Below are 27,552 nucleotides of genomic sequence, written 5' to 3' on the forward strand. Positions count from 1 at the left end.
AAATAGATTCACTAAGTGACTTCTGCGAAAACCCAATTCTGTTATTTTCATTTCTTTCAAAATAAGTATTCGCTGCGATAGGTAGGTTCCCGTCAGCTAAGAAAAGTCTAACGATTGATTCACAGAACGAAAGAAAAAAAAAGCAGAAGCAGGGCATTAACGTTGATCAGCGAAGGTGCGTCAGCATTTTACAATAGAGTTTTGAGGTTTGTTGGACCTCTAGGAAAGCCACTATTAGTATTTACTTATGCCTGGCGAGCGCTGCTCATTTTTCTTTTCTTTTGATTTCCGGGCGAGCTCCGCGAATTCTGTTCAATTCTTGAACTAGACTTGTAAGCTTCCAACAGCCCATACGGAAAGTTGAAGTATGGCTGCGAGCCATTAGCGGATATTGAGCGTACAAATCACAATCTGTCAATAAAGCTTTATTGAGCTAAGTTCCCATAAAACTCATCGATAATTTGCAACAACTAAAACCCCTGCGAGAATTCACAGCTGAAGGAAGATCAATGTCCACTCCAAAAAAGGGATCAGACAAATAGCAACAGCATTATTCACCCACAACCCAAACAAAAGATACGAGACTTCCCCGCTCCATACCAATATGATAGAAGAACCACCGGAACAAAAGCTAGCACCGCGCCCTCCTGAGCGAAAAGAGAAGTCATCCATATCCTGTTGGGATGCTTTCCGCGTATATGCCAAAAAGAACAATAGCGGCTGCTATTGTCGATTCCAATAAAGCACGAGCGAAGTCATGCAAGCAAAGCTGCAGCGCGCAAGGAAAGCAGTGATTCACCCTACCATTGAATATCTATAGCCGGAGAATCACTACTTACGCGCTGGGAGAGCGCTAGAGCCTGACCCCACAAAAGAATCAGGCTAGGGCATTCTACGCGGCCGTATGCTGGCCTCCGATAAAGCGAGAGCAAAAGCATTTGACACAAGCCCATTCCAAAGGAACAACTTAGGAACAGGCGAAATACCACACATCCCGAGGCAATAGGATATGGATGGTTATACTTCTCTTTTCACCTGATGAATCTTTCTTTTTTTTCATTCTGTATCCGTGATGTGAATTGTTAATGAACCTGTTTCATTCGTCGATTCTATCTGAGATTTCTATGAAGCACGAATTAGATAACAAGAGCCTATAACTCTAACAAGAACAAGGTATCGAACCTATGGTTCTTTTCCTATTTTTGTTTTTGTGTAAGAATTGAGTCTTTGGATCTAGAATAGAACATAGAAGAAGGGCCCTTTTCGAATGAAACAAAAAAGAAGTAAATATTCTTTCCATATTCCAGAGATCTCAATTAGGCAAATTAGAACCGATTTCCTCTTCATTTTCGAATTCGAAAGATTTCACTGTCTAACCGCAGCGCGGGGATAGGGTATCAATTCAAAGGCCTAAAAAGAGGAATTCTGTTTTACGAAAAGAAAAGACATGTTAGGATATTTGAGGAATCTATACTTATTAGACCTTTTACTAGTATAAAGAATGAAGCTGGACGCCATGTGTATGCGTATACAAAAGAGTTTTTGTGTACAAATAGTTTCTATTCTCCTTAATCTATTTGAAAATAGATTTTCTTAGAATTGTTCAATATACGTCCTCCTGCTTTTGAGATGTATTAAGTTCCTTCTCTCATGCTGAGATTTCTTCTTCATCAGTCTAGGGCTATACACTGTCTGGGAATACCTAATTTTGACAAATCAGAAGGAACTTAAGGAATGTTAGATATATGATATGAAGAAAACAATTAGGCAATAAGACATGCGCTTTATTTGAGGGACTTTGCGGGTGATAGGCGAGGGAAGTCCATCCATGTTTGTTAGCAGTAGCGCAATCCCTGGGAGGACTTGTCTGATCACATATGGTCCCAATTTGGCTTCTACTTCCTCTGGAAAATCGGAAAACTGGGTGCGAAGCCTACATACTCGCCTGTGGAGGTTCATCATATTCTCAGCCCTGAAGGAGAACAGATCCTAGAGCATATAAGAGGTTAGTTGGGAAGCTAATCTCCCTCACTATTACAAGACCGAACCCGGACCTGACCTACGCTGTTGGTGTAGTGAGCCAATTCATGCATACACCGTCAATTCCTCATTGACATTTAGAAGCAGTTCATCGAATTGTATCTCAAGGCATCTCCTGGTAAAGGGATCCTATATGGTAACTTGTAACTATCTGCTTATTCCGATGCGGACTGGGCTGGCTAATGTAGCATATTTGGACTGCATGGTGCTCTAGGCGTAAGTCAGGGCTTTCTTTACTCCACAAGGGCTAGGCATGGATAGCTAGCTTTTCAGTAGGCCAACCAACCAGAAAAGCCAAGAAAGAGCAAGTGTCGTGTGCATAGAGATCGTAGTCTCAATCCTAATGGATTTGATAAGCATAGTACTTGAACTAGAACATTGATCGGAGAATATCTGGCATTCACTCAGATAAAAGGAATATATAAAATCTGTGCTTCCTAAGACTGACTTTTTGGAACTAATTGCCCTACTTTCGTCACCTGACTTCTCAAATCAAATTCTCGATGCTCAAATGCTCTGGCTTTACGCGGCTTACCTTTCATTCCAATATGGCCTGCGACTTCATATGAATATGGATCTTCCTCACGGATCGGCCACTCATCCGAAATATGTCCACCTTTTCTGGCTGAGGAAAGATATCATTTTGATGACTTTCTTTATTCAGACAAAAGAGGAGCTGGAGCTCTCTATCATATCATAAGGCTCGGCTATTTGATGCTGTATTTCGTCCATCATAGAAAGATAGAAATAGGCGGACAAGCATCGGCACTTTCAGTCAAGTCCAATTTCTGCTGCTTAGTTCAATGCACTATCCAGATCTCGAATCATTTCAATTCACTTTGCTTGTATGTTGTTCTATTCAAGCCTTTCCCGATCGAAAGGATCGAGCTCGACCGATGCGAAGACCTGACCGAGTTTTGAATGAGCTAGCCTGTAGTAGATAGATCGATTGAACCACCTCTGCTTGTGGTCTAGTCTGGCGATAGAGTCATGCCTGGCACTTGCATAAGTACTCTATTGGAGAAAAGGCAAATCTGTCCCCCATATGCCCTTTATTCTCCTGTCGTATGGATGTATGTTTTCCCTCTTCAGTCCATCTGCTGCTGTCGCATTCTTGCCCCTTTTCGTTATGGTTCTACCCTTTCATTCAGGCCTTTCCTTATTCCTCATGCACCGATTGTTCCATTCAGAACCTTGAGTGCTATGAAATGGCGCGTATGTGGAGCTTTGCTTTAGCTTGAGTGCTTCCATGCTTGCTTCCCGGATAGGATAAGGCGCTAGTTTTTTTTCTTCATTTCAATCTTGGGGAGCTTATATAGCTAAGAAAAAGCCTAGTTAGAAGCATGAACATGAGTTCGTTTCGGAATCTATCCAGTACGCCCAGCTTTCCATTCCTACCGCCTGTCCCTTAGTCGATGTATCCCTGAATTTTCTAAGTAGAGGGGGGTTATGGGGTTTCCTGGTGGATCGCCATTGCCGTATCGGTTAGCGGTGGAAGTCGTATGGGCCCAATTTCCCTTTTCTTTGTCAAAAGAAAACTATCGCCGCCTTTTCCTCCCATTCTTCGATAATGTCTTATGTAGTTTTTCTCTCATTTGCAAGGCATTAGGCGGGGTTTTGGTAACAAAACAAGTACGTACTTCTTTTTCGCTTCGCGCCTCAGCAATTGAAGTGACTCACGTTGTTAGGTCACGAGCGATGTAAACCTCTTCTAGCCTTGTGAGGCACCATTGCCAAGTGGCTTATTCGTAGCCGGAGAAGGGACAAGTGCGTGCTTGGTAAGGAGATCGAGGTCTTCCTTGTGCCTTCCCATTCACGTATCCCGTGGTAGCCCTGAAAGGTATTGTGTTAAGGCGAATTGGCGGCTTCTTTGCTACGCACCTTGCAAGCCTCATTGTCAGGTACAGTCGAACTGTGGCCGACGGAATTCCTTCTTGAAATATTCTCATTCCATTGCTACGCACCTTAGCTCTTCATCAAGGACTCATTTCTCTTGCTCCGCACCTTAGTTGATGTTGGTGGAATAGGCCCGCCCCTAACTAAGCCCATTCTGTCTCTCGCTATGTCCTTTCAATTGACTGCCCATTGCGGTATCCTTTATTGATAGGGTCATCCTTTGACTAAGTCCCTTTTCTTCGAATCAAACTATTGCCTTTTGTTCTTGAAGAAAAAAACTATCCTAACGCCTTCTTTTTCTTGTTCTTTTCTATTTTCTTTTCTTTCTTAATACTTCCTTCTTATTAAGATTACTTATTTCTTAAGTGAATTAGAATTCTTAAGATGAATAGAAAACTGAACTTCAACTTGAATTTAGAATGAGATTCTTAAGATGAATAGAATACTGAACTTCAACTTGAATTTAGAATGAAATTCGTTTTTCATTAATGAATTTACGAATTTCATACTTCAGAATAAGAAAAGAAAGATCTCCAATCCGGGAAATTATACAATCATGGAATTGAAGTAGAGAAATGCATTTTATACAAAAAGACCATGGGTGGATGAAAAGTTTCAGATTGAAATGTGACTTCACTAAGGGAATACGGTTTATGACTTTTACCCCATGTTGATTGACAATTTCCAAATTGAAATGTGATTTCACTAAGGGAAATACGGTTTATGACTTTTTCCCATGGGTGACATGAAAGTTTTGTTTTCAATTTCTTTCTAATGAAAGTTTTAATCAACCAACAAATCTTAACTAATTTCAATTAAGTAATTTCAGCAAATCAATTAATTTTGATTAATTAATTAACATTATTTAATTAATATCATTCAATTAATTTGGTTTTAATTAATTAATTCTAATTAACTAATGAATTTCTATTAATTAATATAATTAATTAATTCCAATCAATAGATTAATTTTGATCAAGCAATTTTAATTAATCAATTTGATTTTAATTAATTAATTTTAATAAATCAATTAATTTCCTTTAATTGATTAATTTCATTAATTATTTATTTCAATTAATTAATTTTCATTAATTAAATTTAATCAGTTGATTAATTGAATTAATAAATTAAATTTAATCAGTTGATTAATTGAATTAATAAATTAAATTTAATCAGTTGATTAATTGAATATATAAATTAAATTTAAAATTTAATTGCTCTCCAATTGGTAGTCTTCTAAGGTAATTTCAGCAGCATCCCGGATTCTCCCCGCGCGCATGCAATCATATCGATAATTACTTCCCGACCAGATCTATTAAGATCGACGACGCGGGTCTTGCAATTTGTCGGCATCTGTTGCTTCATAAATTTATAATTTTTATTTATTTTAAACTATATATTTTTATTACAAAGATTCCCGGGCAATCATATCAAAGGCGAGACAATGATGGTCTACCGAACAGGTTCCTATTTGTATACAAGACCAGGCTCCTATTTGTATACATACACAATAAGATCATGTACAAATAGAGATGAAATTGTGACGAAGTAGTTGAATTACAAGATTGAACGAATCAAAGCATAAGTTCATGCTTGAAGAGGCTAAACAGAAGGGCAGTCATGCGACTTCGTGCAGACCTAGGGTTTAGGCACAAACGATCGAAGCAGGGCGCCAATATGGATTGCGCACAGAGGAGTGGAGCTGATGTGTGGAAGGGTTGGCTCGGGATCGGAACAAGGGGCCAACGTGAATGGAACAGGTAGTACGGTAGTTGGCTTGGGATCAGTCTTCCTGCATGCGACTATGGGAGAAGAGGGGTTTCGACTCCTATGAGCGGCACAAAGAGACGAGAGGGACAAAGGGAGAGGGCATGTGTTTGAATGGGGAGAGCGGACTGTGATGGTTTTATTCCGTAAGTGTATGTTACGTGAGGAGCATTACATTGTTTTATGAAGTGGGGTCGGTGTAAGGGATGCAGAGGCACGCGAGCACAAGTCGCATGAGCTCAAACTGCATGCAGGCTCAGAGCATTGCTTCTTGAAGTTGTTTGAATTTTTTTTCATCTTTCCTTTTTTTTTAATTTAGTCAATAGTGTGCCATTGAAGATAAGGTTCCTTCATTTATCGCAACAATTCAACTTCATTATTTCTAACTGAATAGCGTAGCCACAAAATCAGGATCAAAATAATGTTCATAATCACCAAACTAAAAAACGGTTAAAAATGAATAATTATCCATTCCTCGATTTCAGACTTTCTAACTAGAAAAGAAATTCATACCTATTAAAGTGCTTGCACTCTCCTCTCATTGGACAAACTTTACAGTTTGGCTTGCTTTTTGTACAAAATACCTGCATGAAACTCCAAGAAACAATCAACCTATTAGAAAAAACAACAAAGTAATTTGATATGTAGGCGTAGCTCATATAAACATACCAATTAATTTACCTTTCCAAAAGTAATCATGTGATAATGTAGCTCGTATCTGTAAGACAAGGTAAACTTGTATATAAGAAACTAATAGTCAAGAAATAATTAAAAAGAAAACAAAGTTTCTCAAAAAGAATTAAAAATCATTTTCTGAATCAATGTACTACAATAAAAACATATTTTGGAAATGAGTTTTTTTGCAGTAGGTTTCTGAAATTTACAACTCCTTTTGATCAAGCTTGCATAAACGTGGCCAAATATATTTCTGCACGCTATCCATTATAGGATACCTATTAAAATACCATGAAAGATTAGAAGGATTGCAATGGACAATAAATTAATAATGTTTTCAAATTCATAATCAATTTTGGGATGGAATCTGGAGTGGGGCCAAAAGATAATTAGTAATCTCCAATAAAATATGTCATTAGGAAAGATTAGCACACTTACTGTTCTAAGAGATGTAGTTGAAGGAACTCTGGTAACGGCTTGAGTGGCACCCATCCTAATCTTACACTTATGCGAGCAACATTGGTATCAACCTTAATAGTAACATGAAAAAGAACTTTATAATATTGAGTAAAACCCATATTTGAAATTAAATTGTTCTATTAAATTTGAACCTTACGGGGAAAGCCACATTTTGAAGTGCTAGGAGGCGAACACACTCGACACTTTTTAGCCCTAATCCCCGTATGCTTAGAAGGTATTTCCTGTGAGCAGCATAGATATTAAAAAAATTTCCTGTAAGCATCATACTTCACCAATTTTAATAAATTGACATCTTTTAAATGTAACATCAGCTTTTGTTAGTGAGAAAGTGATAAGGAAAGAGTTGCAGAATGGAGAGAGAGGTTCCTGGGTGTAGACAGATTTGTTATGATTTGCACATACTTGTTGCTGCCTGCAATCTCATGTATGCTCTTGGGAAAAGAAGAAATTCTCAATTATTCATCATATGCTCAAAATGAAATTAAATATGGCGCGCTTTGTTATAGCACAAAAATTTAGGATAGTAATTCTAATAATCCATAATGACAGGTCATCTCAACATAAAATCAATAAGCAAATGGTCTTACTTGGCTTCATCAGGGCATACGTTTCTTAACCATTCAAGATCAATGTTTCCATGGTCTCTAAACAAACGACTAAGGAAATCCTGCGAGGAATAAATTATTTATGCATTAGAAATCATTTTCCACAAATTTGATAAAAAAAAAAAACTTGTCAGATACTTCGATACAATTAAATAAAGTTATTTAAAAACTCTTTGTTAATGGTCTCCAACTCAAAACTCTAGAAGCATCCAAAAGGGTTGTATACATAAAGATGAATTAAATAAAGCTCATTATTTATGAATAGAATTTACAGTTATATATCATGCTTAATTGGTTCAGTTTGGTTTATTTCAATTTTGCAAACCTAGCCTAAATCAAACTAAATTAGTTGGCAAAGAAAAAAAATTTAGACTTCAAACCAAACCAAATCAATAGGCTCAGTCGGTTTCTCTCAAATTTTCAGATTAACCTCTTTTTTTGCACACATCATGTAATAGCCAGCTAATGTACAAACCCCACACATTAGGGGAGATTGTCAATGCACATAAGAGTATTGGGCTTTGGTAATACATCTTGTGTATAAATACTAAGTGGTTGACACTCATCCATAATCTTAAACTTTGAATTGAATTAGTTTAATTTTTAATGTTTCAAGCCCAAGTTTGCAACCCCTGCTGCAGATCAGGACTCAAGTCATGTGATTTTGATGATAACAAACATTATTGTTCCTTTACTACAATCATTTATGCATATCTGTTTTATGTGTCCAGCTCACTAACCTTTCAAGTCCACAAATTCGTTTGGAACATCAATCAGCTCAAGATAAGGTAGACTATGATTGAGTCAGTCTGTAATTTCTATTTCAATGCATTTTTTACCTTTTCTTAAGTCAAATATACCTTGGTGGATCCTGAAGCTAAGTAAACTTGCACACACACTCAGGTGGAGAAATTTAGTGAGTTAGAGCTTTTCTGTTTTTGATCATATCGTATATGACGATTTTATATCGTCCTGGACGATCAGTCAAAAACAAAAACCCTAATTAGGCCATCTGGGTCATGTAAACTTGCTTAAGCAAATCGTCCTAGACGATACGCCCATTGTCCTGGATGATATGCTCAAATTAAAAATACTCAGCTGCCAAACTCATTTAGGCAAGATTTTATTTTTAGAATTTTGTTCTAATCGTACCGGACGATCCCATATCGTCCTGGACGATTCATTACAATCATGCCTAAATTAGTCAGGTGATTAAGAAAAATAATTAAAGTTAGATTGATCGATCATATCATTCTGGCCGATCGCATGTCGTCCTGGACGATCTGTGTGAAAAACCTTAATTTTCTCCTAAATCTCCTAGATGTCCCGACCTATCTGCTGGACGATAATCACTAATTTTGAACTAATCGTACAGGACAATCCAAGTATCGTCCTGAACGATCAATTATATTTTTATATCATCTCGATTTATCTCCTGAATGTCCCGAACTATCTGGTGGATGATGATGTATAATTTTGAACTAATCGTACGTGACGATGACCAAATCTTCTTGGACGATCAGAATAAATATTGTGTTCTAATCGTACAGCAAACCCAAATCGTTCTGGTTGGAAGGACTGATATACACTGATCATACAGGACGATCTGTCGATCGTCCAAAACGATTTTTGTCGGCAAGTTGAAAATTAGGGCAATTTCCAAGGTCTTCTTTATAAGATCTCTCAATTGCTTATAAAAATATCTTTTGTTGTTGTCCTGACCTGAGAGAGCTTAGAGAAGGAGAAGGAGAGCTTGGGAGAGGAGAATATTGTGAGGGGGAGTTTGTGAGGTGTTCACAAAGGTTGCTCCAATCAAGAATTTATATCGTCTTCTCCAATCGTAATCCTTGGCACCTTGGTGGCTCTTAGGAGGTCTTCATCAGCACTAGATCAAAGTTCTCTGTCTGCAATAGGAGGAAGCAGAAGGAGTTGAGGTTCCGTGCCTGTTTCAGGAACTTTTTATTTGGTCCGGTCACCTGACGTAGCTCTCGTTCAAACGCCAGTAAAATAGTACCATGTGTTCTCACTATTTACCACGCGGCCCGACAACCCCGACCGGGAACGGAGACGGGATTGCTATGTTCGCGTGTTGCTAGGTATTGCTCGGTATTGGTCAATTTTGCTCGACAATAACGAGAAATACCATTCTGTGAAGATCAATACCGAGCAATAACGAGCAATATCGAGAAATACCGAGCAATACCGAGTTTTTCTCGGTATTGCTCGGTATTTCTCTGTATTGCTCGGTATTGGTCTTCACATAGCGATATTTTTCATTATTGTCAAGCAATACCGAGATATATCGAGCAATACCGAGCAATACCTAGAGCAATACTGAGCAATACGTGAACATAGCAATCCCGGGTCAAGTCGTCGGGCCGCGCGGTATTGAGTAAGACCACGTGACAACATGTTATTGGCGTCTGAACGTAGAGCTACGTCAGGTCACCTGACCTAATAATTGTTCCTGTTTCAGGAAGAAGCAAAAGGAGTCTAGGTTCTTTACCTCATCGGGGTCAGTGAAAATGATTATGTAAGGGCTTATCCGCCTTGTTGTGGGAGCAAAAAGAGAGACACTAGTGTTTTAGTGCAATACTCGGAGGGTGCCTCCAGGGAGTGGGCGTAGGTCAAGTTGACCGAACCACTATAAAAACTGGTGTGTTCTTTCTATTTTATTCCTGCACTTTTATTTTCCGCACTATAATTTTCTATGGTTGATTATATGGTTTAAAATCTTTGATTGGTTTTGTTAATCGCTTCAGCATCAATGGTTGATCCTGTTTGTTTTAAAATATTCAAAAAGTTTTTGTTTTTATTTATGAATATTTAAAACCACAAATTCACCCTCCCCCCCCCCCCCCCCTTCACCCTCCCCCCCCCCCGCTCTTGGTTAGCCTCTAATTTAGAAGGGCTTAACAACCCTAACGAACTTTCAACCCCCACATAGGAGCATAAGTGAGCCGAGCTTATCGAGTCATGAGCTTGTTTATTAATCAAGCTCGAGTTCGAGCTTGATGAGGCTCAGCTCGTGAACTCGCGAGTCGGCTCAAATTACTATTAGTATTTTTAAATAAATATATATAAGAGAAGATTAACATTAAGTTAAGTGTTGCTGAGATGAGGATGCTAAGGTGGATAAGTGGATTTACTCTTAAAGATAGGATACGAAATGAGCATATCCGTGAAAAGGTTGGAGTAGCTCTAGTGACATATAAGATTAGAGAGAGTCGCCTTAGATGGTCTGATCTTATAAAACAGTGGCCTTCTGATGACCATGTTAGGTGAGTAGATGTATTAGATTTGATATATGTTAAGAAAGGTAGAGATAGATCTAAAAAGACTTGGTTTGGAAGTATTAGAAATGACATTTCTTTATTAGATTTAAATGAGAATTTGACTCTTAGCTAGACACAACGGAGAAAACGAATTCATGTAGCTGAGCCATGTAGTGGGATAAAGGCTTGATATTGTTGTTATTGTTGTTATTGTTGTTGTTGAATATTTAAAAAAAAATAATAGTGAAAAAGATAAAAACCATATTGTAACTTTTAAAATATTAGAGTTAAACATTTAAAACTATATAAACTATTAATTTTATATTTCTAATCAGCCAACTTTTATGTGGAAACAAGAAATAAAAAGCAATCCTGTAGCATTTTAATAAATGTGGGGTAGCTTTTTTTTTAAATCAATTTTAAAAATAATAAAAACCAAACTTGTTGTAAAACCTTTGTTACGTGTGTGGAAGAGATCTTGTTTGAGCGGAATAAGACAACTGCACGCGTAAAATCTCTACAGATCGACAACAACTCGTGAGCTCGTTTACAATGGGACGAGCTCGCCTTTTCGAGCTGACTTTCTAACTGATGAGTTGAGCTTGATAGTGTCATAACTCGACTCGTTTACACCCCTATCCCCTACCCCCCTCGCCCGCACATATATACATGTCACTTAGTGGTGTCAACTTATGCCCCGACCTGAAAATTCGACCCGAAAAATCCGGTTTAAATTGGGTTCTAATTCCTAACCCGTTTGAAAAATCATGTTTGGTTCGGGTCAACCCACCAACCTGAAAATGACCCGTGTGACCGCACCGCGTCCACATCCAGACTCAAGCCCATTTGATCGCACTGCATCCACCTCCATGATCATGTCTACTCCCACCCGCGCAAACTTGTCGCGACCTGCTCCCGCCCGCATGAGGCATGACAACACCATCCCGCTCCCGCCCAGCCACGCTCGACCTGTACTCTACACTCGCCTAGGCCCGCATGTTAGGACATGTTTACTTGGATTTGGGGCAGGTCAGTGATGGACCGGACCAGCCGGTCCATCCACCTTCAACACCGGCCCTTGCCTTTTTTATAATCAAATAAGCAAAACGATTTTACCTTGATTCGATTTGCCAGTAAATTATTCATCCCTCGCTCTCGAATAGCTTCAGAAATTTTACTTACATCTGCATTTCGCACTGCTTCCCAATCTACTGAGTCCAAACTCTCACGGTTCCTCTCTTTCTTACCACCTTCAGGATCAACTTTTCTCCTCAACCCCTCCCAGTCAATTTTTCCTTCATCAACAGAATTTGCTTTCTTTGCATTTGATGTGTTTTCCTCTAACCTGAAATGAGCTTCTAACTCGCTTGAAGAACTGATGGTAGCTTCCTTTTCAGCATCCATTTTATATACATGATAATTGTTCACGTTAGAGCATGCTACCAATTCAGAAAGAACACGAGGACAATCTCTACATTCATTTTCTGCATTCTCACGAAAAGCTTTTGAAATGATTGCTACATGTTTAGGAATGCATCCATCCACATCAAACACCATAGCATTTTCACTATCCATTCTACTGGCAACAAAAGAATTTTGAATGTAGTGAGATTGGCTTGTCAAGTCCTCCAGCGGATGCCCATTTAACTGAATGTCCATAGGATCTTGAGCATCACAATTAGATAGACTAGGAATGTTGTCTAGGCATCCCATGGCATCAGTAGAGGTCTCTTCATGTTCTTCAGCCAGTTTTCTCTCAGAACTTCCTCCCTCCCCTTCTCTGTGAAGTGGAAATTTTGCAGCAAGGGACATAAAAGCAGAACTGCATATAGTAGATAAAATGATAATTTTATAAGACAAAATGGAATAGGTAAAAGGGCCAAAATAGTCCTTTGACTCTTTATAAAGAACTAAAATGATCCTCAACTATATTAAATAATCATTTTTAATCTCTCAAGTCTTTAAAAATGAATCAAAATCATCTCATTGTGGGACTATTTTGATTTATCTTTAAAAAGTTGGAGAGACCAAAATGTTCATTTAATATAGTTGAGGACTATTTTGATCCATCATAAAGAGTCAAGAGTCAATAGACTATTTTGATCCTTTTCTCAAATGAAATACAAATTAACTTTCATTTGGAATAGGTATCTACAAAAATCCAAGAAAGAACTTCAAAACTTTACACAGTAATAGGTCCAAAAGCTAAGAGAAGATCTGGCATAGGCCAACTTGAACAGAGGGTAATGTGGTACACATTGGTAGAGTAATTATTGACATCCTAAATAACCCTGACATGTTGAGAAATACATGCATAGCCTCCAATTAACGGTTAACTAATCTCTAATAATTATGTCCACGTAAGTGAATAGCAGCCATTGCAAGGAGATATATGCATATATTATAGCACGTAAGGGTACATTTACAAATACCACATATGGTTACGAAGAATTAAATCATTTTGTATTAGACTCATATAATAAGATTGCTACCTTGACAAATGATCTGATACATTTTGGGTAAGAAAAACGCCAACCACAGAGTCCACAATTGAACCTTTCCAAGGAGAGAACCTCCTGTCACCTGTAAAAAGATAAAGCAGTTAAGTATGCAGCTATTTATGCTCCTTTTCATCAAATATCATCGACTTGGTGATAGCAAAATAAATGAACCATAATTGGGTTTATTCAAATGTAGCTTTTGAAAACAATAATCATGTACTTCTAACTTTGTTTCAATTGATTACTGTACAAATAAATTCAACATATTCTAACATTTGAATAGTTCATTTTCTGAATGTACTTTGAAGTTAGAGTTTACTTATCTAAGAAAAATCCGCATTTTATCATTGTATAATTATCAAAACAAATTAACAATGCCCAAGAAATTCCATTAAAATAATCTAATTTTTCAGCGTAAATAAGAAAATGAAACAAATTAGATATTATGTTGAGAATAATGTACAAGGGTAATGATGATACACCTAAAATGATATTCATGCGGGCAGTGAAAGATTTAGCACGTCCAAGGAAAACGCGTCTTTCATTCTCCCACCACTTTAGATTGCATGAATCCATGCCTTCAACATTGTCATCACCTTCATTTTCCTGCAAAAATCTCCACAGTCTATTTGTCTCTGGATCCAATAGCACTTCTGCTCTGTGGGGTTTTTGCCTAACTTGTTCTAATGATCGGTTACATGGAACAATCATACCACCTCCAACAAAAGGAACAAGAGCATTTTGTAATTCAGCAGGAGAGTCCACCCCAAAGTTATTATCTATGTCCACCAAGCTGAACTTATCAGCAACACTTTGAAAAGCAAGTTCCATTGCATTCCTGCTACCCTGATTTGGAGTCAAGTTGATATCCCCCAAATTGTGAGTTGTTTGCCCATTGGTTGTGAACTTACTCATCACAGGTGTTGTGCATGAGACTTCTATGTGTTGGAACCTTGAGCTTAACTCATATAACTTAGTATAAGGCACAATTTGAAAGTTAGATTGGCTAGCGGGCATAGACAATTTTTTAGCTGCAGCCTTTATCTCCCTTGATCCACTAATTTTCCTCTTGCTCCTTCCACCTTGCCTGTTATTAAACATATACCCTGAAGCTGTTGACTGGTCATTTTTCAAAAGAAGAGATGGAAGACATTTCTTTAGCACATATATAAAGTCTTCCAATACTTTGTTTGTTGAATGATATAGACCCTCTCCGAGCTTATAACCTGTTTTAATTCTACTTCTGTCTATAATTTTTCTCGCTTGCTTAACAAAATAGAGAAGGCAGGGGATTCTAATATTATCAACAATATAACTCAGGGTATCTACAGGGCATTCAATATTAAGTTGCAATAATTCTTCTTTAAGTAGTAGAGGTGAAGATGATTTCATGGGCAGTTTAGCAAGCTCTTGCAACAACTCATCAATTCTAATATTGATATCTCTTGAACAATTACTAGATCCTGCTGACAAATTCTCTGTAATCACTCCATTTCCACAAGGCTCCACATTTTTTTCAGCAACATAATCATCCTCATCGAATTGGATTCTGTTAGAAGGATGAATTGCCTCATCAGCATAAGTAGGCTTGGGTTGATCACTAGGTTCTTCCCATTCATCGTCATCTTCTAAATAATTTTCAAACAACCTTTTCTTTGCAAAAGTCTTCCTTCCAATCACTTTGCCCTTTTTCTTCCTCGGAGATTTCTGACTGGGTGTTTGAGGAGCCTTTGGAGTCTCCATCCTAGACTTACTTTCTGTTTTCTCAATTTCGACCACCTTGGGCCTGTACTTCTTTCTCTTCTTTTTAATCTTCCACTCCTTATCTGAATCTGCTCCGAGCTTTCCACGATTATCATGCATGCTATTTCCAGATTTATCCAAAACTAAAGCCTCTAACAATTCACCGTCAGAGCAATCAGCTGAGCAAGTCCCTGTAAAAGCAGCAGAAATAAGATATTTCTGTTTGGGTGTTTGAGGAGGCATTGGAATTCCCATCTTAGGTTTCCTTTCTGTCTTCTCAATTTCAACCACTTTGGGCCTTTGCTTCGTTCTCTTCCCTTTCTTCCTCCGCTCCTTTGGATCTGATCCCATCTTTCCCCCATCATCATGCATACTATTTCCAGGTTTGTTGGAAACTAAGGCCTCTAAGAATTCATTGCAAGAGCAAGCAGTCAGACTGAGTGCCTTCAAAACAATAGATATTAGGAATAAAGAAATAAGAGAGTTCCATTTGCGGAACCTTCTCCACTGTAGTTCACGATTAATTAGGGCAAGACCTTTACCTGAAACGCGCACTGCCTCCGACACATCGCCACTTGAACTGACAACGGCTTTGAGAATCTCTGTCGACGAATTGAGGTCGGAAATCACTCCGGAGGTAGCTATAATCCCGACAAAAAAAGCCTGAGTTTATTTGTGCTGTAAGTGAAGAAATAAAAAGTTCATCGTGTATATGATCTCGTACCTCCATGACAACGCTTTCGCTGGCCTTCCCAGCCAAAGTATCCATGCTGATTCTTCAGAACAACAATGCAGGCCGAAATATTCTCGCCGTCGTCCACATCCCTCGCCCTCTTCATTGCTGGGTATTGACAGCCGGGCCAGTTGGTGATGTACCAAAATGCCGAGATTTTGGAGAGAAAATGTCCCGAGACCGGAGAACGGGAGAAATTATTACTGATTTCTCTCCTCCCCTTCACATGCGGATTTCTCTCTATCCCGTAAAAAGGACGGTCCAAATGCTATTGCAGTTTTTTTTTTTTTTTTTTTTTTTTTTGAGGTCAAGTGAAATAAAGGAGATTACAAGTGAAAAATAAAGAAAAAACTATAATCCTTATTCTCAAATACAAAAAGAGAAACTAAAGACTCAAAAGAGGAATAAAAACTTATGGGCAGAAATACAAAAACAGAGCTAAAAGCAGAATAGGACTTAGGTTGCTCTTGTAAAACCACCAAAAAGCACGAAAGGGACAGCAAGAGCAGAGCCCCTGGTTGCCAAGGAGAGCGTCCAAGGGGCAGTTGTTAAAAATAGCATTCATCATTGTCCTATCAAAAACTCCCAGGCAACCAAAATCAAATAGAGAGAGGGAGGATTCACAGTGCAGCAAAAGAATCAAAATTTCTTCCATGTCGAAGTTTTTCGGTCAATGGCTTTTTTTATTTTTGTCATCACAGTAGCTTGGCAATCAACAATACCATCAAAAATTCTGTCATTTCTAACTCTCCATATAAAATAGATGTTTGCACAGGTACCCAAAAGGAAATAATTCTCCCGAGAAGCAGTTAAGCCCTGATCTAATACACTTTTCAGAGCCAGAAATAAATTAGGCCTCATGAGATACTTGACCAACCAGGGAAGGAAAGACTTAATAATGCCAAAAGTGAAAATGCATTCAAAGAGCAGATGAGCAAGAGATTCTTGCTCAATATGACAGAAAACACAAACACTGGCAGAGCCGATACAACGAGATTGTAACACATCCGTCGTTTTCAATCATTGTAGATAGATAATTCTCTCTGTCCGGTGTCCGGATCTAATAATTTGCTGAAGAACGGTGGCCTATTGTTGGAGAAGAAATTGATTATTTTTTGCATTTTTTAAGGGAGATTTATATACATATCATTTTATTTTATGCTATTTACGTATCTAATACCCAAAATATTAATATTACATGTCTATCACTCATAGAACAAATTTGGATGCATGGAATAAAATATTAAAGTTTATAAGATCGTATGAAATGTAGAAATGAATTATATGAGTGATATATTTGATATTAAAGTTGTATATGAGTGGTAGGCATGTAATATTAATGTTTTGAGTGTTATATATGTAAATAACATGAAATAAAATGTCATGTATGTAAATTTCCCTTTTTTAATTATTTTGCATTTCATTAGCGGAGACCTTTTCTCTCCGAGGAGGATATGGGGCATTTTTGTACATGAACGGCTGGTCCGGCTGTCAATATCTTGCAATGAAGAGGGTGAGAAATGTGAAGGATGGCGAGAATATTTCGTACTACATTGTTGTTCTGAAAAATCAGCATGTATATTTTGGTTGGGAAGGCCAGCGTAAGCATTGGAGGTACCATATCATTTATACATGATGAAGTTTTTATCTCTTTACTTACAACACAAATTAACTCAAGCTTTTTTTGTCTGAATTATAGCTTCCTCCGGCGTGATTTCCAACCTCAATTCGTCGACAGAGATTCTCAAAGCAATAATCAGTTCTCAAGTGGTGATATGTCGGATGCAGTGTATGTTTCATGTAAAGGACTTGCCACAATTAAGTGTGAACTAAAGTGGAGAAGGTTCCGCAAATGGAACTCTCCTATTTCTTTATCCCTAATCTCTATTGTTTTTGCATTTCTTTAGTAGTCACGACAATGAGAGTGGGAAAGTATGAAAGTATATTGAGGGCAAGCCTTCATATGAAGGAAAAATTTGATTTACAGCCAATTTGTATTTTTGAATCTTTTTACTATTGCTCTTATTTTGAAGTGAAATGAAAGTTATTATTTTTATTTTGTTTAAATTGAAAATTAGAGGTTAGAAATTTTTTTGAATTTTTTATTTGATTTTGATGTTATGTTTAATGTAGCTTAGGTACACGCACTTATATTGTCAATGATTATTTCATATTTCTATGAACTTCCTTTAGCTATTTTTTTCTTTCACAAACTTAAAACTTAGTGTGATCTATGTTATCGATAGAGATTACAGTAGAACAAATAGAAAATTTTGCATAAAATCCTAGAAATAAACATATGAATTTTTCAGGATTTTTGAATGATTAAGAGGATCATGTTCATGCTATGAAACAAGTGATTAATGCATGGTACATCTAATCATAACTTCACTAGAATTCCAATAAGCTCAATAAAGATGAGGAATTATTAATACTCTAATTTACAATTAAACTTAGCAGATCTATTCTACATACACATAATTACTAAATCAATCATAAAATCATATTAATTATAAAATTATAAAACCCTTAGAAAAGATCTATAGTTTTTTCTTTTCATGCTTGAAAAACATTTTTTATCACTTTATTACTTGAAATGGCAAGATACATTAATAATTTATAAAAAAGAAATAACACTATTAAGTTTTTAATATCATTGCTGGGAATTAACACCATATTTTTACATAGTTAATATTAATTTTAAAATCATTAACTTAATCGTGTTATTTCTTTGTTTTATCATTAGCTTAGTAATATTATACTTCAATTTAATTTATGTTAACTAACATGAAATTCTATTATCATTGTTGTGATTAAACTGTTTTTGTTTTTATCATAACTATTATGTGGTGTGGAATGTAGTTTTCTTTATCTACTTAAGTTATTGAATGCATGGTAGAGACTAATTATAACAACCCACAAATTTTTAAAATAATTTTAAAATTTAAATCTGAATTTTAGTTTTAACTTAAGAGCAGTGGTGTTGTTCCTTTGAGCGCTACGTCACTGAGTCATGACTGAAAATGCCACCACAGCATTAAAACCTTTGTTCTAAAATTATTCTATATTCAACATGCAATGTATATTTATACCACTCACTCACCTCTCTCACCACTGCTAGTGCCAGCTTGTATGAGAAGGAACCAAAAGGGAGGGGAGGAAATGAGAAGAGAAAGAAAACAAATGATGTTTTTCTCGTTGGATCGCTTTGCCACTTTTACGAGAATTTTTTAGATTGAGGTAAGTACTTATTCTCTACTTCTATTTTCAAAGATTTTGATTTCGACCTGTTGATTTCTTTTAAATTGAATTTATTATATTTTCTTCAAATTTATTAAACTTTTATTGCACAACTTTTAATATGTTAGCATATTGATTATTATGGATATTTTATTTGGAACATTCATGAATTTCAATAGATAAAATAGAAGTTATTGTTTCTTATACAATTTGCACTAAATAGAAATTTGTGCGTTTTTTATTTAAGTATATTTTTAATACCAGCATTGTGACTAAAAATTGGTATGTGTTTAGGTAATAGCGGGTTGCTATTATAGTTATAATACTATAATAATAATGTGCGAGGACAAGTAAAAAGCTAGTTTTACTAATGTTGGCTGAAGACTGACTAGCTTATATAGGATTGGGGGTCATTGGACTTTCTTTTAAATATTGTGATTTGATATTATCCTCTACTAATTCACTTGATTTATTAATTGTGATTTATAAAGAGTTATTGTCGTGCTGACGGGCGAGAAGCGGCGACTCTTTTTATTGAGCCAACGATTACTAACAACCAACTTACAACTAGAAAAACACTACTTTGCCAAAACTATGTTCTTGTTTAGTTTGATTATTAGAATGCATGTTATTGATTCATTATTACTATACGACCTTACTGCTATTATTACTGTATTGCTCTATTGTTGCAATCATCGACACTACTGCTATTGATTCACTAATATTTATATTAATTTATTGATAATATTTTTGTTTATTGATTCATTGTTACTAATTATGTGATATAATAAACATATGATTATGATACTGATCTAATGCTGATATAAAATAATTGGATAATATATGTATACTATTACATGATTTTACTATATTGATATGGTTTTGACGGTCTTCATTGAGGCTTTGGTTCTACCAATTAACATGATTTTCTTTTTTATTTAATTTTATTGCAATGGTGATTATTTTATTGATTTGACGCCCATGCTGGTTTACTAGCTTTCGGATCGTACTGTTAAACTATTTCATAGATTTTTTTGTTAATACATATGCTTATTATTTATGCACAAATTTATGATCATAATGATTGCTATTATTATAAATTGATTGGTGATATATATATATATATATATTTCTTTTCGTGCTTTGTGTCAGTTGTAGGATTTAGAAATCTATTGGGCTTTTAAGCTCATTATATGTGGTTTAAATAATTTCATGTCAGGATAGAGGATCAGAAGAGTAAGATCAATCAAGATTTATTAGGTTTTGCTTCTTTTATTTTAGTTATTCTTTTATGCCTAGGACTTGGTGATGTATTTTATTTAAATGATTCCTGAGTATTATACATAATTTTTAGAGCATGAATACAGAAGCATATTGATGTTTCAATTACTAGATTTATTTTTGCTAATATTATTATTGATAAAAGAAAATAGATAACTATGATTTTATTATATTAAAAAATTAAAAGAAGGAATTCTTACCATTTAGATTCTAGGGCATGACACTAATTGTCTTTATATTGTTCGACCAAAAAATTGATAAAACATTTTAAAAAAAACTAAAATAAAAAAAAAAGAAAAATAATTAGAGGTTACAGCTAATCAACTCAGTGAAGAACATTAACAAATACCTTTAATGGATGGAATTCACCAAAGAATTAGTGACCAGCAATTCAAGCCAAAAAAGAATTTCTAGCTCTTATGTTTATTTTTGACAAATTTAGATAATACTATATAAGTAATAAAGTTGTTATTTATACTAACCGTTCTTTTATCAAGTATTTTGTCAAAAATGGATATGAACATATACTTATTAGGAGGATTCTACTTCTACAAAAATTTGATATTAAAATACCTGATAGAAAAGGAGTGGAAAATCAAGTAGATGATCATTTTTCTAAATTTGATATAAAAATTAAATTAATGAGTTCTATTTTTTTTTTCCAGATGAACGTTTATTTTCATTGAGTGATTATAGTGCACCTTTTGAAGCTAACATTATAAATTTCATTGCAAGTGAAATTTTGTAAAGTGACATGTCATCTATCCAAAGAAACATTTTGTGCATTATTTCAAATTTTATTTTTGGGACGAGCCTTATCTTTTTTAGAAGTGTAAAGATCAAATCTTAGGAAGTGTGTCCCCTTAGAAAAAATAAAAAGCATCATTAGTAAATGCCATGATTCAGAGTTTGGAGGGCATTACGGAGGTTTTAAAATTACTTCTAAAATATTACAATTAGGATTTTATTGGTATACACCATGTATATATGTGAATTATATTGTGAAGAGATGTGATAAATGTTAGAAAGTAGGTAGTATTTCTTAGAAAGATGGAATGCTCTTAAATTATATTTTGGATGTAAAAAATTTTTTATGTAAGGTGGCTTAACTTGATGGGTTCTTTTGTTTGTTCATTACAAAACCAATTCATGTTAAAGTAATTGACTATGTCTCCAATTGGATTGATAGAGCGGCTATCCCAAAGAGTGATACATAGGTGGTTATTAAATTCTTGAAGAAAAATATTTTTTTTTTCTAAATTTGGAACACCTAGGGTGAATATTAGTGATGGAGAAAGCTATTTTTACAATAAAAATTTGAGACATTGGTAGTTAAATTTGAGATTCAACATAGAATTTATCACTACAGGAAAAACGCTGAAAACCGGCGGTTTTTTCCGGCGGTTAGTGTAAAATTACCGGCGGTTTTTTACGTTACCGGCGGTCTAACGGCGGTTTGGTAACCGCCGGTTAAAACGGTGTAGGAAACCAATTCCGACGGCTTTTTACCGGCGGTTTATTTTTGTGGCGGTTTTCCGGCGGCCCGTACCGCTGGTGACCACCGGAATTTTAACCGTCGGTCTTTCGGCGGTTCGGCCGCCGGTATTGTAACCGCCGGAAAACCGCCGGTTAAAGTACCGGCGGTGTTCCGGCGGTTAAACCTGGCGTCGTCTGGTTCATTAGACCGCCGGACGGCGCCGTTAGACCGCCGGTACCTTACCGGCGGTTGACGGCGGTTATAGCCGTCGGTATTACCGACGGTTTGAACCGTCGTGCGTCCATCGTATAACTGCCGGCGGCCGTCGGTAAACCGCCGGTACGTACCACCGGTTTTCTCAAAACTCCTTGCTCCCCTAATGGTAAAATTACTTATACAAGACAAGCTAAGATCTTTAATGAAAGTATCTTGTACTTAGCCTCACTTAAACTTTACTCTAAGAGTAAACTAAGGAACTAGACTAAATATTTTAGGACTCTACTAAAAGTGACAAAACTCTCTAACAAGTGAACTTAAAAACTATTTGTAACAAGTGCAAAAATGGGCTTAAGCACTGAGACACTCGACATAGTGAATCTACATTGTTATAAAATGAGCAAGCACCTTTGTATTATTAAGCTTTCTCCGCTATGGTGCTATATTTACTTGGTGCATCTATTGGTTGAATCGATACATTTATTGGTTAAATTGATGGGGCTACATATTTTCTCAACTACTCCATTACTATGCTAGAAAAGTTGAGATCTACGATGCTTGAATATTCAATCAGGCATTATGGTGTTGGGATGATCAGTTTTATGACATTCAAATTCTTGAGACTCAGGTGCTGCAGCATGAATTTCTAATGTTGCGGTGCTATGGAGGGTTTCAAAAATGACCTTGGATCTGTTAGGGCACTGATTTACCTTAAATTCTAGAGTTTCCAGCGTTGCAATGTTTGAATTAGGCGTTGGGACCTTATAGATGATGATGTTGTGGCACAAAAATTAATGGGTGCTATGGCACTCGTTCAACACTTATGAATTTTTTTCCTGTACATTTCCTTTATAAAGAAAATTAAAATATCCCATTTTCATTGAATTTTAACATAATAAATGGTACATATTTATAATGAATAGGTATGAGCTATTAGGTATATTATCTCTAAGGATATTAGTGAAACCTTCTATTTTTGAGGCACTAGTTCTTGAGTTTAAAGGCTTACATGCCCATTTCAAGTATGCATTTTTAAGATATGAATTAACCTTACTTGTTATTATTTCTTTTGAGTTGGAATAATATCATAAATAAAGTTGATTAGGGTTCTTAAACCATATAAAAAAATATTTGGTTGAATAATAGCTGATATTAAGGGGATTAGTTCATCATTATTCATACATAAGATTTTGTTGGAGAAGACTCCCAACCAAAATCTAACTCATAAAGAAGATTAATCCCTATCATGAAAGAGATTATAAGGAAATAAATACTTAAATGGTTTGATGCAAATATCATTTATCCCATTTTTATAGTACTTGGGTTAGCCCCATTCATATTGTGTCGAAGAAGGGAGGTTTAACTATAGTGATCAATGAAAAGAATGAGTTAACAACTACTAGGATGCTCATAAGATGAAGGATATGCATAAATTAAAAGAGGCTAAATATATTTTGATAGCAGTTGACTATAAGTGGTTTGAAGGAGTGGAAACACCTAAAAATGATGCTCAAATGTTCATTGAAAGATTTAAAAAAGATTATGTTATCAAGATTTAAAATAATTAGAGTCACATCATTAGTGATAGGGGCGTCACTTTTTTAATATAAGAGTAGAGAACCCCATATTGAAGTATTAATACAACATAGGGTAACAAGTTCTTATCATCCCCATACTAGTTGAAAGTTTAATTTAATAATAGGGAGGTCAAAAGGATTTTAAAAAATATGGTAAGTATAAATATGAAGGATTGGGCTCTGAGAGTGGATGATGCACTTTGGGCTTATAGGACTTCATATAAGACCTCAATTGGAATGTTTTCTATAGGTTAATTTATGGCAAAGTTTGTCCCTTACCATTAGACTTGAAGCATAAGGCATATTGAGTGGTAAAATAATAATTAACTTATAATCTTAAGGAAGCTGAGGAGAAATAACTAATGTGGATGAATGAGTTAAAAGATTTCAGATTAGATGCTTATAAGAATGCCAATTTGTACAAGGAAGAAGTTCAAAAATGGCATGATTGTAAGCTCATTACGAAAGATTTTGAACTTAGAAAAGTGATACTTCTTTTTAATTTAAGATTGAAATTATTTTTTGGGAAATTAAAGTCCAGATTATTTGGACTATTCAATGTAGTGTATGTTTATCCTTATGGAAATATAGATATCTGGGATGATAAGATCACCCAAACATTTTAATTTAATCGATAAAGACTTAAACCCTACTTAGGATGTGACATAGATTATATTAGGAGTTTTATGGAGTTAGTTCATCATAGATAGACTTTTGCTTAGTTTGGCTGAAGACTATAAACTAAGTGCTTAGTAGGAAGCAACCCAAACCTATCTTGTAATATGTGAGTGTGATGTTTGATGAGTGCTTGTTGTTCATGATTTAGATTAGAATTTTCTTTAGTTATATTGAATGTGTGCTCCTTAGATGATTTAGAGGTGTTGTGATTTACTTTACCTAACTGTTTAGACCTTATGTGGAAAGTTATCTTAGAGCACCGTAACACTGAGTTATTGAGCATCAGAACATGCTATAATAAAATAAATAATATATTAATTAAAGTGTTGTAGTGGCATACGATTTAGCAGTGTCGCAACACCCAAAAATCTTGCATCATGGATTTGAGCTCTCAGATTTTGGTTTTATTGAGTGTCATGACGTATCTCAAGCACCGTAACACTCCTCTTTATCATAGTTATCATCTTAAGTGAGCGATGGAGTGGTGGTCAAGCTGAAGCATCTCAATGCTCACACTTACAATGAGGACTAATAAAAAACCATTATGTTGCCTGAACATATTAAGTTCCAAAGTGTAGCACCACAACACTGCCTGACCACAACATCATAACACTCATTCCTCATTTAAGCAGATTGATCATTTAACTCGTCCATTATTGAAACACTCTAGCACCAAACACCATGGCACTACAAACTTTTTATAAGAAAATTAGAGTTGCATTTTATTTACCATTCATTCCAATTTCCAAATATTTATCTCTTATGTGCGCTCTTGATTTTACTCAACTCCAATGGCTCCCAAGATAACTATTAGAAACAAAATACCAACTTCATCTTCCTCATGTTTAATAAGAGTAGATTTGTAAGTCATGCAACTGAGGAAAGGTATGATCATGTAATTGTTTTAAATTAACTTATCCTTGAGAGAGGGTTTAGGTGTCCATAGGGTTAGTATATCATATGAAAGTCAATAATTGGGAAAAAAGTTATTTTGTGCTCATTGATAATAAATTACTTATTATCTATGAGTTCTTTGTGGACGTAAAGGAGGACCAAGATAATAAGGCCTTTACCTAGGAGAAATGAGTTCCCTTTGATTGTGTTATCAATGGGTCCACAAAACCAAAGCTTTTAGTTTGATGAGCTCAAATCCTTCTTCCAATCCATCAAGTCCTCATCCCGATGTTCCCAAGGTTGATTACAATATCTCTACTCATATTAAGAAGTTATCGACTAAGTTGTGTATCTACAACACCCGCATCACCTTGAAGGAGATGAGTGAATCCTTAATCAAATCAAAGCACTTCTCAACCCGAAGATTTTCTTAGCTCAATTAGCTGCGACTTTACATGATGAAGCTTTGTGCTTCAAAGAAATCCCAGGGGTAACCTTTTTCGACGAGGATCTACTCCTGAGAATTGCCGATCATAATTTCCCACGTTACATTACTATAAATGTGATAAATTTTAAGTTATCTAGTGTCCTTGTTGATCCGGGTGTATCGATCAACGTGATGAATATAATGACTCTTGTATTCCTTAGAGTGGACACACATAAGCTCATCACCAATAAAATGGTATTACATGGGTTTAACGAGAAGGGAGAAAGGCTTTACATTCTTTTAAGTTCCTTTTAGAGATAGGATATTAAAAAAAGAAGCTAAACTCCACATAATTAATTCAGTGATGTCCTTCAACAAACTTCTAGGTAGGCCCTAAATCCATTAGTATAGGATGGTTCCATCTACCCTACACCAATGCGTCAAGTACCAGTGAGATGGAATTGAGTACATGATTAAGGGTGATATGTAATTATTCTATATTCACCATATCAAGATCTATAAGGATACTAAATACTATGCACTAAAGGGTCCACTGACTATTCTAATGGTGAGACTACTTTCAAAGAGGAGAAAGTAGATGAAAATTATTAAAAAATAAGTCAAAAATCCAAAGGAGAACAACAACAACAACATCAAGCCTTTATCCCACTACGTGGGGTCGGCTACATGAATCCTTTTTCTCCATTGTGTCCTATTAAAAGTCAAATTCTCGTTTAAATCTAATAAAGAAAGGCCATTCCTAATATTTTGCTAAACTTTTTAATGAAGATTGTGATAATAAGATTGACTATAGTGACCTTAGCACCCTAAATGAAAATAAAGATTTCTATTTTTATCGGCGTATTAGTAAAACTGAAGTTAGAGAGGCTTTAAAGAAAATAAAGGGTGGAAAAGCTGTTGGACCTGATGATATTCCAATAGAGGTGTGGAAATGCTTAGGAGAAGAAGGAGTTTCAAGGCTTACTAAACTTTTTAATACTATTTTGAAGACTAAAAGGATGCCAGATGAGTGGAGAATGAGTGTGTTAATTCCTATTTTTAAGAATAAAGGTGATGCACAAGATTATGCAAATTATAGAGGTATTAAGTTAATGTGTCATACTTTAAAACTATGGGAGCGAGTTATGGAGCATAGGCTGCGGCGTGATACTAATGTTTCTCAAAATCAATTTGGATTCATGCCGGGTAGGTCGACTATGGAAGCCATACATTTATTAAGAGGTTTGATGGAGAAATATAGAGAAAATAAGGAGGAACTACATATGATATTTATTGATTTAGAAAAAGCATATGATAAAGTTCCAAGAGAAGTGCTATGGAGAGTTCTTGAAAAGAAAGGAGTCAATAATTTGATTTTACTTTAGAACAATATAGTGACCTAGAGGGTGATTCTCCAAAAGTTCGAAGTGATGAGCCTGAATTAACTATATATATTAATAGCTCAATAGGAGAATTAAAGCCTTAGCCATGACCTTGCTGTCTACTAATAGAGTTGTAGGGTTAGTGATTAATTAGAACTCTCCTAATTTATATGCCGAAGTAAGAAAAGTCCAGAAGTTCTCCCTGACACCTCCACCTTAAGGAAGAAAGATGATGTAATCCTTATCATTAGATTGTTGTCAATCTAATAATTCTAAATCTCACCCTTAATTAGCACCAAGCTTTAGTCCATTCCCTAAATAAAATGCAAGAATTGTCTAGCATGTTCTTCATACCTCAATCATACCTAATGCTGGAGACCATGTCAGTATAACTCCTTTCTTTTCCTTAGAAACATACTTCATAATGCTGAATATCAAATTTGATGAAGCTCAAATGTTAATTGATTATATTCAAAATCTAACTCCTATTCGACTTGCCTCAACTAGAAGAAAACAAAATGTCACCTTAGGTCACGTCATAACCTACATCTTAGAGAAACAATACGAGCCCACCTACCCTACACCTCATGATCAAACTCCTATCTTGTATAGGGATGCCTCCTTCTATATTTCCTTTCATCGAGAGTAAGACCACAATGAGCCTA

The 27,552-nt window shown here is 35.7% G+C and overlaps 1 protein-coding gene and 1 long non-coding RNA gene across 5 annotated transcripts in view; both read right to left on the reverse strand.

Moving 5' to 3' along the window:
• The window catches only part of LOC110115027 (transcriptional activator DEMETER), a 46,475-nt gene extending 30,503 nt beyond the window's left edge, over positions 1-15,972 (reverse strand). For 2 of the 4 annotated variants that reach the window (XR_002305287.2, XR_003701425.1), the window contains exons 1-11: positions 15,707-15,972; positions 15,525-15,623; positions 13,722-15,386; positions 13,231-13,321; positions 11,855-12,560; positions 7,446-7,525; positions 6,995-7,079; positions 6,817-6,908; positions 6,588-6,656; positions 6,385-6,421; positions 6,217-6,287 (exon numbers count right to left, since the gene is read on the reverse strand). Coding sequence is in view for 2 of the 4 variants with exons in the window: in XM_020848127.2 (XP_020703786.1) it covers positions 6,217-6,287; positions 6,385-6,421; positions 6,588-6,656; positions 6,817-6,908; positions 6,995-7,079; positions 7,446-7,525; positions 11,855-12,560; positions 13,231-13,321; positions 13,722-15,386; positions 15,525-15,623; positions 15,707-15,821 (3,110 nt within the window). In the remaining 2 variants the exon portion in view is untranslated. Of the gene's footprint in view, positions 1-6,216; positions 6,288-6,384; positions 6,422-6,587; positions 6,657-6,816; positions 6,909-6,994; positions 7,080-7,445; positions 7,526-11,854; positions 12,561-13,230; positions 13,322-13,721; positions 15,427-15,524; positions 15,624-15,706 lie in introns of all 4 variants that reach the window. The other 2 variants (XM_020848127.2, XM_020848128.2) reach the window with 2 other exon arrangements.
• LOC114580135 lies at positions 1,046-4,715 on the reverse strand. Its single transcript, XR_003701426.1, has 2 exons — positions 4,005-4,715; positions 1,046-3,921 (listed from the first exon to the last, which is right to left on the reverse strand). It is a non-coding gene; the product is annotated as an uncharacterized LOC114580135 (long non-coding RNA).
• Positions 15,973-27,552: the final 11,580 nt, after the last annotated feature.

The sequence above is a fragment of the Dendrobium catenatum genome, unplaced genomic scaffold (assembly GCF_001605985.2).
Source record: "Dendrobium catenatum unplaced genomic scaffold, ASM160598v2 fragScaff_scaffold_807, whole genome shotgun sequence".
NCBI lineage: Eukaryota > Viridiplantae > Streptophyta > Magnoliopsida > Asparagales > Orchidaceae > Dendrobium > Dendrobium catenatum.